The 12,938-nt window shown below is 32.7% G+C and overlaps 2 protein-coding genes across 2 annotated transcripts; both read left to right on the forward strand.

Annotated features, from left to right (window-relative positions):
- Window positions 1-3,264: 3,264 nt before the first annotated feature.
- Window positions 3,265-6,736, forward strand: LOC11406786 (protein NRT1/ PTR FAMILY 4.5). Its single transcript, XM_024772112.2, has 5 exons — window positions 3,265-3,382; window positions 3,515-3,732; window positions 4,458-4,901; window positions 5,331-5,458; window positions 5,752-6,736. Exons 1-5 carry the CDS (start codon window positions 3,265-3,267, stop codon window positions 6,626-6,628), a joined length of 1,785 nt encoding a protein of 594 aa, XP_024627880.2. The 3' UTR covers window positions 6,629-6,736.
- Window positions 6,737-7,572: 836 nt separating this feature from the next.
- Window positions 7,573-9,309, forward strand: LOC11410369 (cyclic phosphodiesterase). Its single transcript, XM_003629825.4, has 2 exons — window positions 7,573-8,044; window positions 8,935-9,309. The coding sequence occupies exons 1-2, from the start codon at window positions 7,696-7,698 to the stop codon at window positions 9,138-9,140; spliced, it is 555 nt and encodes a 184-aa protein (XP_003629873.1). The 5' UTR covers window positions 7,573-7,695; the 3' UTR covers window positions 9,141-9,309.
- The last annotated feature ends 3,629 nt before the right edge of the window (window positions 9,310-12,938 follow it).

Raw genomic sequence — 12,938 nt, forward strand, 5'->3', positions numbered from 1 at the left:
ATGTTGAAAGGATATACTAATTTCCTTCAGCCGAATGCATATTAAGTGACTGCTATTATTACAAGTCGAACTAGGGTTAGTCGATTCTTTTTCGAGTCTATTGAATAGTAATAGTATGTGACTCTTTTGGATTTTTTAAACAAAATATCACTTTTATTATTTTAATATTGTTTTTAGATTTAAAAAAAATAACATTTTTAACTCGAAATGAAAAACTATTCATAGTAACTGTTCTATTTTTTTTCTTTCTTTTTAAAAATGAAGAATTGAAGCCTTAAGAGTTTCAAATCTTATAAAAAATGATTTTAATGATAGTAAATAAACAAAATTTAAGCTTCAACTTCTTTCGAAAATCTTTAGAATTTTTTAAAACAAAGTCTTATTTAAGCCAAAACAAACACACCTTATATGGATCTTGAGGACATCAAACTTGGTCAAAGCTTAGAAGAATTGGGCAATGAGGCAATCAACTCATGCTCCATGTTTGTGGCTCTAGTGACCAAAAAGAGCAATAAGCACGAAGGCACGTTTCAAGGGCGGTTGCACACATTGGAAAACTATAAGCCGAATGTGGGGAGCCACTTACCCCCTCAACGAGGAAAAACTTATGCTCCACTACACAAATAATGAGCAGTGCTAACTATTGTAGGTCATGTTGTTTGGCCAATATACAAATAATGAGCAGTGCTGACTATTGCAGATCATGTTGTTTGACAAATATAAATAGTTTTGCCTATAAATACTCATTGTACAATTTCATGACACACAAACAATCAAACTCAAGCTATTTATGCATTTTTATCTTTACCTTTCTTCATTTATCTTTATTTTAATATTTTTCTTAGTCCAAGAGCTAAAAACCCAAAAACCACCGTACATAATACTCTACCTGAGTCAGGTTTATTAAACTCGCATGTCAAATCGTAGGAGTTTACAAGTTTAGGAGGATAAAACGAGTTCACTCGCACTCATACACAATTTCTTGGTAGACTCCCATAGACTCGACAAACTCGGCGGGTCTGATGCTCGAGTTTACGAGTTCAGTGTAATTCCATGGAAAAAGACCAAAACATGTTGGGTCTAACCGTTTCACTCGAAAAGACCCTAAAAGGAAGTTAGTAGACCTCTCTCGTTTCGTCCTTTTGGTCTTAGAAGTTATAAAACTCATAAGAACAACAAACCTTTTCTCTTTGTCTCGCGTTCTTGCTACACGTTTCTTGTCGTCTCTAGTCTGCCTATAAATATTCTTGTAAACTTTCATGACACACGCTATCATTCAAACTTAATCGATTTACGCATTTTTATCCATTTACCTTGATAGCTTTATCTTTATTTTATCCTTTTCTTAGCTCAGCAGTTAAAAACCCAAACACATCGTTCTTAACTTATTCAAGAAATTCATAGCTAAGAAACATAGTTCATTCTTCGGTGTAATCGCTTAAGGAAAGTAAATCACAGTTGAGAAATATCAACCAATACCTTGGCTATATCTCTCAACAACAATTTTAAAGAAATTAGAGTGAAGTTTTATTATGCCTCAGACTCACTCATGCCTTCATACATGCATATTTGAATTCTCTTTTTGTAAATCTTTTCACCTTTTAAAAATAAAATCATAATTTAATAGAAAAAATAAAATGAAATATCATTACAATTTACAAAGTGAATCCATCTTCGCAGTCACTCTATTATTTAGCCGGCTAATTGATAATTTTGATTTTAATTGATTGGAATTAGAGACGCTGCATTGCCAGTTAACATTCTTTTATAAGTGTAGAAGCTAGCAACAAGTGGACTTCTACTGCCTCAACCAAAACCAAATTATTCCTATCATCGTCATCATCGAAATTTATTTATATTATAGTAATTAAGTATATGATGTGAACCTGATATGTCACATCTGTTTGTAGTATTGTAATTTTTTTATATATTATACATAATATAAAACGTTACAACAAATTTTCTCTTTTTTCTGTGACACTCAGAAAAGAATACTTGGTTTTAATTTATTGCTTACAAGTACTACTAACTAATATTATTTAGCAAATTCCCAATATTTTAATAAATGATCTCCAAAACAAGATGTTTCAGTATACTATATTTTAGCCCTAGTTGTTATTGTTAGCAAACAAGGTTTCAAAGAGAAAAGAAAAAAGTTTAAGAGACAAGTTATACACTCAAGTATTGGCCAGGATGCACTTGGATTATCCCCAAGATTTTTTCTCGCTGGAGTAACGTCCAAAGAAAAGTTCATATCTAATAAAACATCTTACCATTACCGGCAATCTGAATCCATGATGATTTTGTCTCATGTTAATCATGATTTTGTAAAAACACAGGTGTTTGTTTGTTTTAATTTCTCTTCAAACCTTGGTTTGATTACAAAAAAAAAAAAAAAAAAGTAATTTATGTGTGTGTCTCGTTATGCCGTGAAATAAATTGATCTTATAGTTAAAAGTAATTGAAGTGATTTATGTTCGGCAAAAGTTTGTTGAATAATAAAATTGAATGTAATAATTATGATTGGGGTTGAAAACTGCAATGCAAATTTTAATACTAAGTTAAAATCAATTTAAGGATAAATTCATTTTCAATTGACCTGTCTAAATAAATTTATGCGGATGAAATCAATTTTGGCTCACTATCCCTGCCGTGAAACCAGAACACACACCATGTGTTGGGGTTGAAAATTTTACATTATTTTTATATCAAACTTACTTTTAAGAGTAAATCATACAATTACAATATAAATGGTAGTTAATCATAAAAGTGGCTTATTTGGAAAAAAAAAGACAAAAAAAACTCATGGGATACAGCCACTTGGTACACATGTACGTACTCATTCTACTGATGCTCCGAATCTTCTCTTATAAAGTCGGCAAATTCCATATAAGCTTCATTTTTCTATGGAACACTCTGCCTCCACATTACATGCTATTTTTTTATATATATAACCAAAAATATATTAATGGAAGATATATATAGTTGAGAAAAAGTATATATAGGGAGGGGCGGAGGGCGAAGATTAGTTTTTATATTGGCATTGTAGTTTACTTGTTCCTCTCTTTCTTTTCTCAAGAACAATGGTACTCTTCGTTGTTTATGTACATTCTTGTTTTAAACTATTAGAAAAAGTTGAATCACAACAAAAATTAGAGACAGGCAAATATATAATTGGTTTCTAATTTTGAAAAAGTTGAATCATCAACTTAATTTTGTACTAGTGTTAATTTCTTACAAGCTACTTAATTAATTATTAATATTATGTATGTCCATGCATGCATGCAGGAAGAAGAGTTAGTTGATGGAAAAGTTGATTGGAGAGGAAGAAGAGCTGTGAGACACAAACATGGGGGAATGAAAGTTTCTTTGCTCGTACTAGGTAATTTAAGACCAAGAATTTCATCTTTTTCAACAAAAAAAAAAAATAAAAGACCAAGAATTATATGGCAATATATTTTCCTTGAAAGTAATAGTCACGTATGAAAAATAACCGTTGGGTATGGGGGTGCAGGGGCGTTTGCTTTTGAGAGCATGGCAACTCTAGCACTAGCAGTGAACTTTGTGTCATACTTCATTGGGATTATGCATTATGAACTAGCAGATGCAGCTAACATGGTAACCAATTTCATGGGAGTTAGTAACTTGCTCTCCATTGTCGTCGCCGTTCTTGCTGATTCATTCATTGGAAGATATAAAACCGTTCTTATTTCTGGCTTCTTTGAGTGTTTGGTAAGTTTTCATACTATATACACATTTTATTTTTGCTAATATATACACCTTTCATCGGCAACATTCTATATATCCCAAAAGTATAAATAATTTGGAAACAACTTTCAGAACATAGGTTTTTGCTAAAAAAAAACTTTCAGAGATAGATTTATGTGTTATTAATTAAATTATTGATTGGATAGATAATGTGTGGTAGGAAAAAAAGTTATTTTGAGGGGACAAGTTAATTTACATGGAGATGGCGTGTAGTAGAAAAAGGGTGGCAAATAGCAATTAGCAACCCCTTATACCATATGAGAAACAGTATAAGCCCATCACGGATAACAGATAATAAGTCCATGACCCTAGGAAAAGCAGCATGGGCAGACCAAAATTAAGTTCTAACGAATCTAACAAGTTCTATCTAATTGTTGTGAGATAATTCATATTTAGGAATAATTACTTGTAATTCAAGTAAGTAGTGAATCGATTCATGAATTGATTTATATTGTGCAAATAACTGTTTTAGTTAGTTAGTGACTTGTTGAACAAGTCAGAGGAGTTACTTAGTTTGTTGAGATCGTTAGTTGGTTTTTTCAGTTTTTTTTAATCGGTTTGCAGTTTTGATTTGAATTAGATTGAATATGAACGCTCCTACCTTACATGAGAACTTTTATACCATGTTTTGCTCTATTTAACACCTAAAAATTTCAAGTAATGGAGTCTTATTGTGAACTATGCTGCAGGGACTGGCGTTACTCACAGTACAAGCACATTACCCTAATCTGAAACCAGCCATATGCAACTTACTTGACAAAAATGCAGTGTGTGAAAAAATTAATGGCAACCATGAAGCTTTTCTCTTCATTAGTCTATACTTGTTGGCCTTTGGTAGTGCAGGCTTGAAAGCTTCTCTGCCAGCACATGGTGCTGACCAGTTTGATGAAAAAGATCCCAAAGAAACAAGACAAATGTCTAGCTTCTTTAATGCTCTCTTGCTTGCTGTTTGCATTGGTGGTTCTGTCAGCTTAACATTTAATGTATGGATACAAAACAGCAAAGGATGGGATTGGGGATTTGGAATATCCACCATTGCTATTGTCTTTGCTATGATCATCTTTGCCCTTGGATTGCCACTATACAGAATTCATGCTGCACAAAGAACTAATTGCATTATTGAGATCTTGCAGGTAGTATATTACATTAATCTAGCGTGCAACGGCCACTTACACGGTGGTATATCCTTAAAGTTGCATAATTATATGTTATTATTCAGTTATTTGATTAAATAAATTAATAAAAACAAGTTATATATAAAATAGTTAGTTAGATTGGACGAAAAAAAGTTGCACCAAAACTTAATATTGTTTTATATATAGAAGATATAATATGGAGATTTAATCAAATAACTGACACATTTGAAGAACCATGTTTTGTTAAATAGCTTCATGGTTTTGTTACATTATGAACAATGTTTTAGTTGACATTGTTATTGTATATTTATTTATTTATCAGTGATAGAATCTCATGGAAGAAAATTTACATATATTAAATTTTTATATTAAAATAATAGAAATGTAGCATTATTCAAGCTGTTCGCTTTCCTATTCATTTTCCAGGTTTATATTGCTGCAATTCGCAACAGAAATCTGCCCCATCCTGCAGACTCTGAAGAACTATATGAAATTGAACATGACAAAGAAGCTGCGGTGGAAATAGAGTATCTACCACATAGAGACATTTTCAGGTTCACTTCAACTACTATCCAAAACTAACACTATATGTCACTTGATCATAGCTTAAGCACTAAAACGTATGAAATACTTTGACACCGAATGTGGCATTAACCCTGGCAGTCGATAATAGTAATAATTTGAAAAAATGAATTAATTTATATAGTTAATATACACACTTTCATCTGAAATCTCGATGAGTAAAAACACTTAAGTTTGATATTTGGACAACGAGTAAAAACACTTAAGTTTTATCAGCAAAAACGCGTAAAATTACTCATGCTAACATCGTAAAATTGTTGCACAGGTTCTTGGACAAAGCAGCCATTGAAAGAAAATCTGATGATTTACAATCTGAAAAACAAGAGATTCCAAATCCATGGAAACTATGCAGAGTTACACAAGTAGAAAATGCCAAAATAATCCTAAGCATGATTCCAATATTCTGTTGCACAATCATAATGACTCTTTGCTTAGCACAGCTTCAAACCTTCTCAGTCCAACAAGGCTTCACAATGGACACAAGAATCACCAAACATTTCAACATCCCACCACCATCCTTGCCAATCATCCCAATTGGTTTCTTAGTCATTATCATCCCTGTCTACGACCGAATATGCGTGCCAGTTCTTCGTAAATTCACCGGCATACCAACCGGAGTCACGCACCTGCAGCGCATAGGTGTCGGCCTAATACTATCCTGCATCTCGATGGCAATTGCAGCAATCATAGAAGTGAAAAGAAAAAATGTAGCTAGAGACAATAACATGCTTGATGCTGTTCCAGGAGTTCAACCATTACCTTTGAGTATATTTTGGCTTTCTTTTCAGTACTTTGTGTTTGGTATAGCTGATATGTTTACCTATGTGGGACTTCTTGAGTTCTTCTATTCAGAGGCACCAAAAGGGCTTAAATCTACATCAACATGCTTCCTTTGGAGCTCTATGGCACTTGGCTATTTTCTAAGCAGCATTATGGTGCAAATTGTGAATAATGCTACCAAGAATGTTACTGCAAGTGGTGGATGGTTGGCAGGGAACAATATTAACAGAAACCATTTGAACCTTTTCTACTTGTTGCTTTCTTTGATCAGCTTGATCAATTTCTTTGTTTATTTGGTAATTTCAAAGAGGTATAAGTATAGGCCTCAAGGTCCTACTGTTAAAGGTGTGGATTCTCAATAGGGAATATATGGTTAACCAATAGTAAGTTAAAAATTTGGGACTGATGTTATGCTTTCTTTATATGTCAAACGTAAGTGAAGAAATAGAGGTTTGCACGTTTGTTTTCCTTGCACGTCTGTTAAGTTAGTGGCTATTGTTTTAAAGAAATTAATTTGAAGTTTTATTGTACCTCTTGTTTTTTATTTTTTTTTATTTTTATTTTTTTATTTCTAAATAGAATCATTCAAGCAATTCACCTTAAAATTCTTACATATATTTGGTTTCTGTTTTTGCACTTTTTTATTTTATTTTCTTTAAGTACTTTAGTGGTTAGAAATTTACCTTTTAAGATAAATATACGTGGTATCTAAGGTTCGAACCTCAACCTCTGCATATAAAATGTAACATTTTTATCAATCGAACTAAGCTCACGGGAACTCCGTTTTTACACTTATATCCACCTTTGTTTTACATTCTTGTATTAAAAAATACATTGTTGAGAGATTTCTGAAATAAGGGAATAAAGAAAGGCGTGTCTCTTCACAGTTTGGAGATTCAAATCATAACGATGAAACATGAATATATTTAAGTTTTTGGTCATGTTAACTAGTACCCTCGATACACTAGTTAAGAAAGTAAAAAATAAATTTTTTTACTTGAAAACAACAAAATTTGGACTTTTAAAAAGTTGAATATATCATTTTTTTAACAATTTTCAATGTAAATTTTTAATATTAGTCTTCTTAACTACCGAGACACTAGTTAACATTTCTCTTAAGTTTTATATACTCATTCAATACCTCATTTAGAATTTTTTAATTAAATATAAATATTTTAAAATGATAAAAGTTAAAGATAAAATTAACGTTTGCGACAATTACGTATGAAAATAATATTATGATATGACTTGTTTGGATTAGTCTCTTGCAAAAATATAAATCTGATGTAAGTAAGTGGGTGAGTAGAGACCGGAGAGGGAATATGCGGAGCATGTGGCACATGGACTATTCACATGTTTTAAGGGAAAGAAAGAAACCCTGTGACTGTGACTGTGACAATCGACAAGAAGGAGGTGATTGATATTCCAAATGGCAACATCATCAATAAAGAAGGAGGTGTATTCAGTGTGGGCGATCCCACCGGAAGACGTACGCGACCGCCTTACCAAGCTCATGACCTCCCTCCGATCCGATTTCGGTGGACCCCAGTTCGAACCCCACATGACCGTCGTGGGAGCAATAGAGTTAACCCCAGACGACGCACTCAAAAAACTCCGATCAGCGTCTGAAGGTGTTAAGTCTTTCCAAGTCACCGTTGACCGTGTTTCCGCCGGCACTTTCTTTTATCAGTGTGTTTATCTCCTCCTTCATCCCACCCCTCAGATTCTGGAAACCAATGCGCACTGCTGCACCCATTTCGGTTATAAGAACTCAACTCGTAAGTTTTAACTTTTACTCTGATACTCATCTTTTACATTGTTTTGATGGGTTGAATCAAATAGATTGTTATGATGCTTTCTCTTTATTTTGATCAGATCACTATTGTTCCGCTATACACTATTTTTTACAAAATATTGTCAATTAGGTGCTACAATGGCGCTATTGCGTAGTGGAGTTTGAATGAAATGCAATCTTCCGCTAACTACAAATTCACGTTTAATAATCAAGTAGCGAAGAGTTTGGTTCCCTTCAGGCAAAGTCTTGAATTAGAGTATTGTAGTACAAATAGATGTCGAGAGTTTTCCCTCCTTCGTATCCTTGGATTAGTTAGGGCCTAATGAGATTTTTTTAATCTCAAGGGTCTAGACCAGAAAACTACCTTAAAGAACAAGTTGCAGGTTCAAGTGCAATATGGTACGAAACTCTAGTATGGCTGCCCTGGTGAATCAATCAAAAAAAACTTTCGCTGAAACAAAGTATTTACTATTCTTAATCTGTTTAAGGTAAAACTTTGTACTCTGATGGCGAACACTACTTGTCACTTCACTTGGAGGATGCATCTTTGTAATTTTGAAATTCATTTCCCTTTTAGTTCAATCTACTTTCCCTTGGAACATAAATTGATATCAGAGTGTTAGCTAATCCAATGAAGGATGTAGTCATCTCTGAAGACTCTGCGCGCTTGTTCTAAAATCAAAGAGCATCTTTAGTTCACAAGAGTTAATGAATTATGTAGCAACAGCATTAGGGTAAAACCATAAAAGTTTGAGTTGAAGTAGACGAAAGAGTCTCACTAATACTACAGTGTGAGTGAGTTTTTTTTACTTTTTGGCTCATCTTTTTACCAGTGTCTGTGTGAGTATTTTGATACATTGTTTTAATGTGCAGCTTACATGCCACACGTGAGCCTTGTGTATGGAGATTTGACTGATGAAGAGAAGCAAAAGGCTCAAGAAAGAGCTAATATTCTTGACAACAGTCTCAGTGGCCTCAGCTTTCAGATAAGTAAGCTTGCATTATACAAAACAGACACTGAAGACAAATCTCTTAAATCTTGGGAGAAAATTGCTGAATGCACTCTTACTCCAAACTAGCTTGCCAACAACACTTATACCATCACAACTTCACAACTGTTGTGTACAGCATAAATAAATAAATAACTTCTTTTTACCTCTAATATTGTCTGTATGTCTTATAAACTGTCTGTTTTCTGCCACTGCGTTGTATTCTATTTATATTCTCTACTCTGTAGTTTTATTCTCAGTCTTTGTACTGTGTAATGTACTCCAAGTAATGTTTTTATGTGACTACTGGAAGTTGAGATGTGCCATAGATGACATGACGAGGAAAACAGTTAAATAATTTGAAATTACTTAAATTTGATAAACTATTTCTAAAACTATTATGGAGCAGTAACACAGACACGGACATGATAATGAGTAATGACACTAACACATCGACACTGATAAATTTGAGAAAATTAATTAATCCAACGTAATTATATCCGTATGTGTTGGTGTCTGACACCAACACATGTTGGACGTTGAACACACATCTAATCAAAAGTGTCGGGTTCAAAGAGACTGCCTACATTATACACTAGAGCTGTTTTTCTTATATACATTAAAAAGTAAATTTCCTTCTTAGTATAATGCGATGTATAAAATGATTGACACTCACAATACATATTATAAGTATATTTTTATAGTGCAATAAGAAAACACTTCGATTAACCACTTGTGAAATTTTTATTTTACATTAAGGAGAAGCATCGTAGGATATCATATCATGTTACAAATAAGGTTTAAACTTTCCATCATGAGAGACAGATTTATTGAACTTCTGCCTATTCTGTGATCCAACTAAAGAGTGGTCTGAGAGGACCCTAGCAACTTTTGCACAAATCATCGTGTGTCATTAAATTTAGACCCATCAACTAAATTATATATAGGCTTAAAGGAAAAGGTAGTAAAGAAATTTGAGGTGTAAAATGGACTGCAGAATTGTACTCCAATTGTGAATTACAAGCTTCTACCGGTAACCATTGCAATGATTTTCTTTAGAAAAAACATGGGCTGTCAAAACTCAAGTGACATAAAGGTGAGTGGGATAAAGACGGAGATATTACACTGTATAGGTTGAGTTCTTAGACAATTGTTTTTTTAACATCATAAACTTCCTAAAAATATAAGTAAAATATTAAAATAATCTCAGTGGTAGTTAACTACCACGGACTTATAACTAGAAAATCCGGCAGTAGTTAACTACGGCTGGGGTTTTTAATCATTTATTTGTGTTTTCAAGACATATTGGATGTCAGAAAAGCAACAGTCGAGAGTTCTTACGTAGTGTTCAATATTGTCAGGCTTTGATCTAGGGAAAAAATGTGGGCATGGAGGATTTTGAAGTTCTTCTAAACTGTCTAAATTTCCCTCACCATCAACTAATTCCTCATGGCTTAGAGTTGTATAATTTGCAAACACCAGAAACTTAACTAAAGATGTCAACTAGGCAAGAGCGGAGAGTGAGTGAATAGGAAAATCTCCCCCGACTTTTAAGAAACTTCAAAAACTCCTTTGCAATTGTTTAACATTAGTCAATTATCTTCTCTATTTATTTTGGTTGTTAAACCATGTGACGTGGCGCCTCCACGTGGACTGACGTTACACCACATCACAAGAGGGTAATTGACTTTTTTTTGTTGCTTTTTTTTTGTCTAATTTTTTTTTGGTCTAAAATATGTGTGATTATAAAATAGTCAAATATCCCATCGAATTTAATACTTATATGTAAATACCTCCTCAAATTTAAAACTTATGTAGCAAATACCACCCTCAAATTCAAAATTTATGTGCAAATATCCCCTTCAAATTTATCATATTAATTCAATATAGAATAGTAAATAAATTGTTGCTTCTCTCTCAATGTCCATTTGCACCTGGAAACAAACACATTCGGTGTTGTCTATGTTGAGTAAGGATGTTGAAAACCTAAATAAGTGCACTTTTTCCCTCTTAAATTTTAAAAGGTTACAATTTTGGCCCCCTATTAAACAAAATGACAAATTTAGTCCATTTGCAATAATAGTCTTTTTGTTCAATTTTGACTTGGTCAACGCTTACATGGCATTCCAAGTGTGTAATTATTAAATTAAAAAACCATATAATCATTTTTTAAATTAAATAAATTAAAAAAGAAATTGAGAAATTAAAAAAAATCTGAAAAGTAAAAAAAATTAGAAAAGGAAAACAAAAACGTTATTCATCTTCTTCTTTCCATGATTCTTTCAAACCTTCTTTCTCTCTAGAGTGCACATTCATCAATCTCCTTCTTCTTCATCTTATTAACCCGGTAACTTCATCAAACCCAACAATCATCTCCCCTATTTTTGTTTTTAACAAAACATAAACTTTCCAAAATTCTGCAAATAATTGGGGCTGGAATTGAAATTGAAGAAGGAAATAAATTGAAGAATAATGGAACCTTGCTGAAATTGTGGTTGTTCTATGAATTCACGTTTTTTTCTTCTTCTTTTTTCTTTTCCTTTTCTATTTATTTTTTAATTTTTGTGATATTTTTAATTTTTCAATTTCTTTTTTAATTTATTTAATTTAAAATATGATTATGTGGTTTTTTTTTATTTTTTAATTTAATTATTACACACCTAGCATGTCATGTAAGCGTTGACCAAGTCAAAATTGGACAAAAGGAAAGGACTGCTATTGTAAAGGGGCTAAAACGTAAGAGACTAAATTTGTCATTTTGTTTAATAGGGGTCAAAATTGCAACTTTTTGAAACTTAAAGAGGGAAAAGTGCATTTAAGCCTAAAAAATATAGTAGTCAAGGTTGAACTACAAAAATTCATATAGACAAAGAAGCTGAAAAAAATCCACCTTTCCTTCAACATATTTCGCAAGTGATTGAGCAGCATTACAAAACAACAACTAAAGAAACTAGCTCTCGAATCCACTACTGCCCATTTAAAGAAACTAGCATACTAAGTGCCTGTTTAACTTACCTTATTTGAGACTATCTATTTCCGTAAGCACTTTTGAGGTTGTTTGGGTGACCTTATAAAAACAGCTTATGGCATGTCCATAAGCTCTCGGGCATAGCTTATAGCTTATACGTAAATAGTTTAACTTTATTTGATAATTTGTTATAAAAATATCTTATACTTAAGCACTTATGCTATAACCACCTAATTAAGTTGTTAATCGAAATTGAGTCTAAGAAATAGAGAGGACGCTTGTTCAATAAACTTGGGGGCATGGTCTATTTGGATTGACTTATTTAAGCATATCTACTAACATATGTTTAGTAGATATAAAATATTTTTGAGAATTTATGAAAATAAGCTGAAAATAGCTTTGGAAAAATGTCATAAATTGTTTTCACAAGTTCTCCTAACTAATTAGGGGCAGGATCTGTTTTCAGCTTATTTTCATAAGTTCTCAAAGATATTTTATAAAAACAGCTTATATCTTATACAAGAAAACAATTCAACTTCATTTTATTTTTTTGCTAAAAAAATAAGTGTTTGTATGATAACCTATTGTGAATAGTCAATTACCCATGTGACATGGCATAACGTTTAGTCCACGTGAGGTGCCATGTATACAGTTAACTGCCACGTCACATAGTTTAACAATCAAAACAAATGGAATGAGATAATTGACTAACGTTTGACAATTTTATAAGGGTTTTTGAAGTTTCTTAAAAGTTGGGTTTTTTTACGAAAGATAAACTCCCGAGGAGTACTCTCTTGTTCCCGGTCCCCGCCACCCAAAATGTCCTTTACCCCGTCCCCATTCCTTGTCCTTGGGAAACATATCCCCATGGTTCTCGTGTCACATTAAAAAGAAAATTCTGTTATTTTCAATCAAATGAG

Source organism: Medicago truncatula, chromosome 8 (genome assembly GCF_003473485.1).
Source record: "Medicago truncatula cultivar Jemalong A17 chromosome 8, MtrunA17r5.0-ANR, whole genome shotgun sequence".
NCBI classification, from domain to species: domain Eukaryota; kingdom Viridiplantae; phylum Streptophyta; class Magnoliopsida; order Fabales; family Fabaceae; genus Medicago; species Medicago truncatula.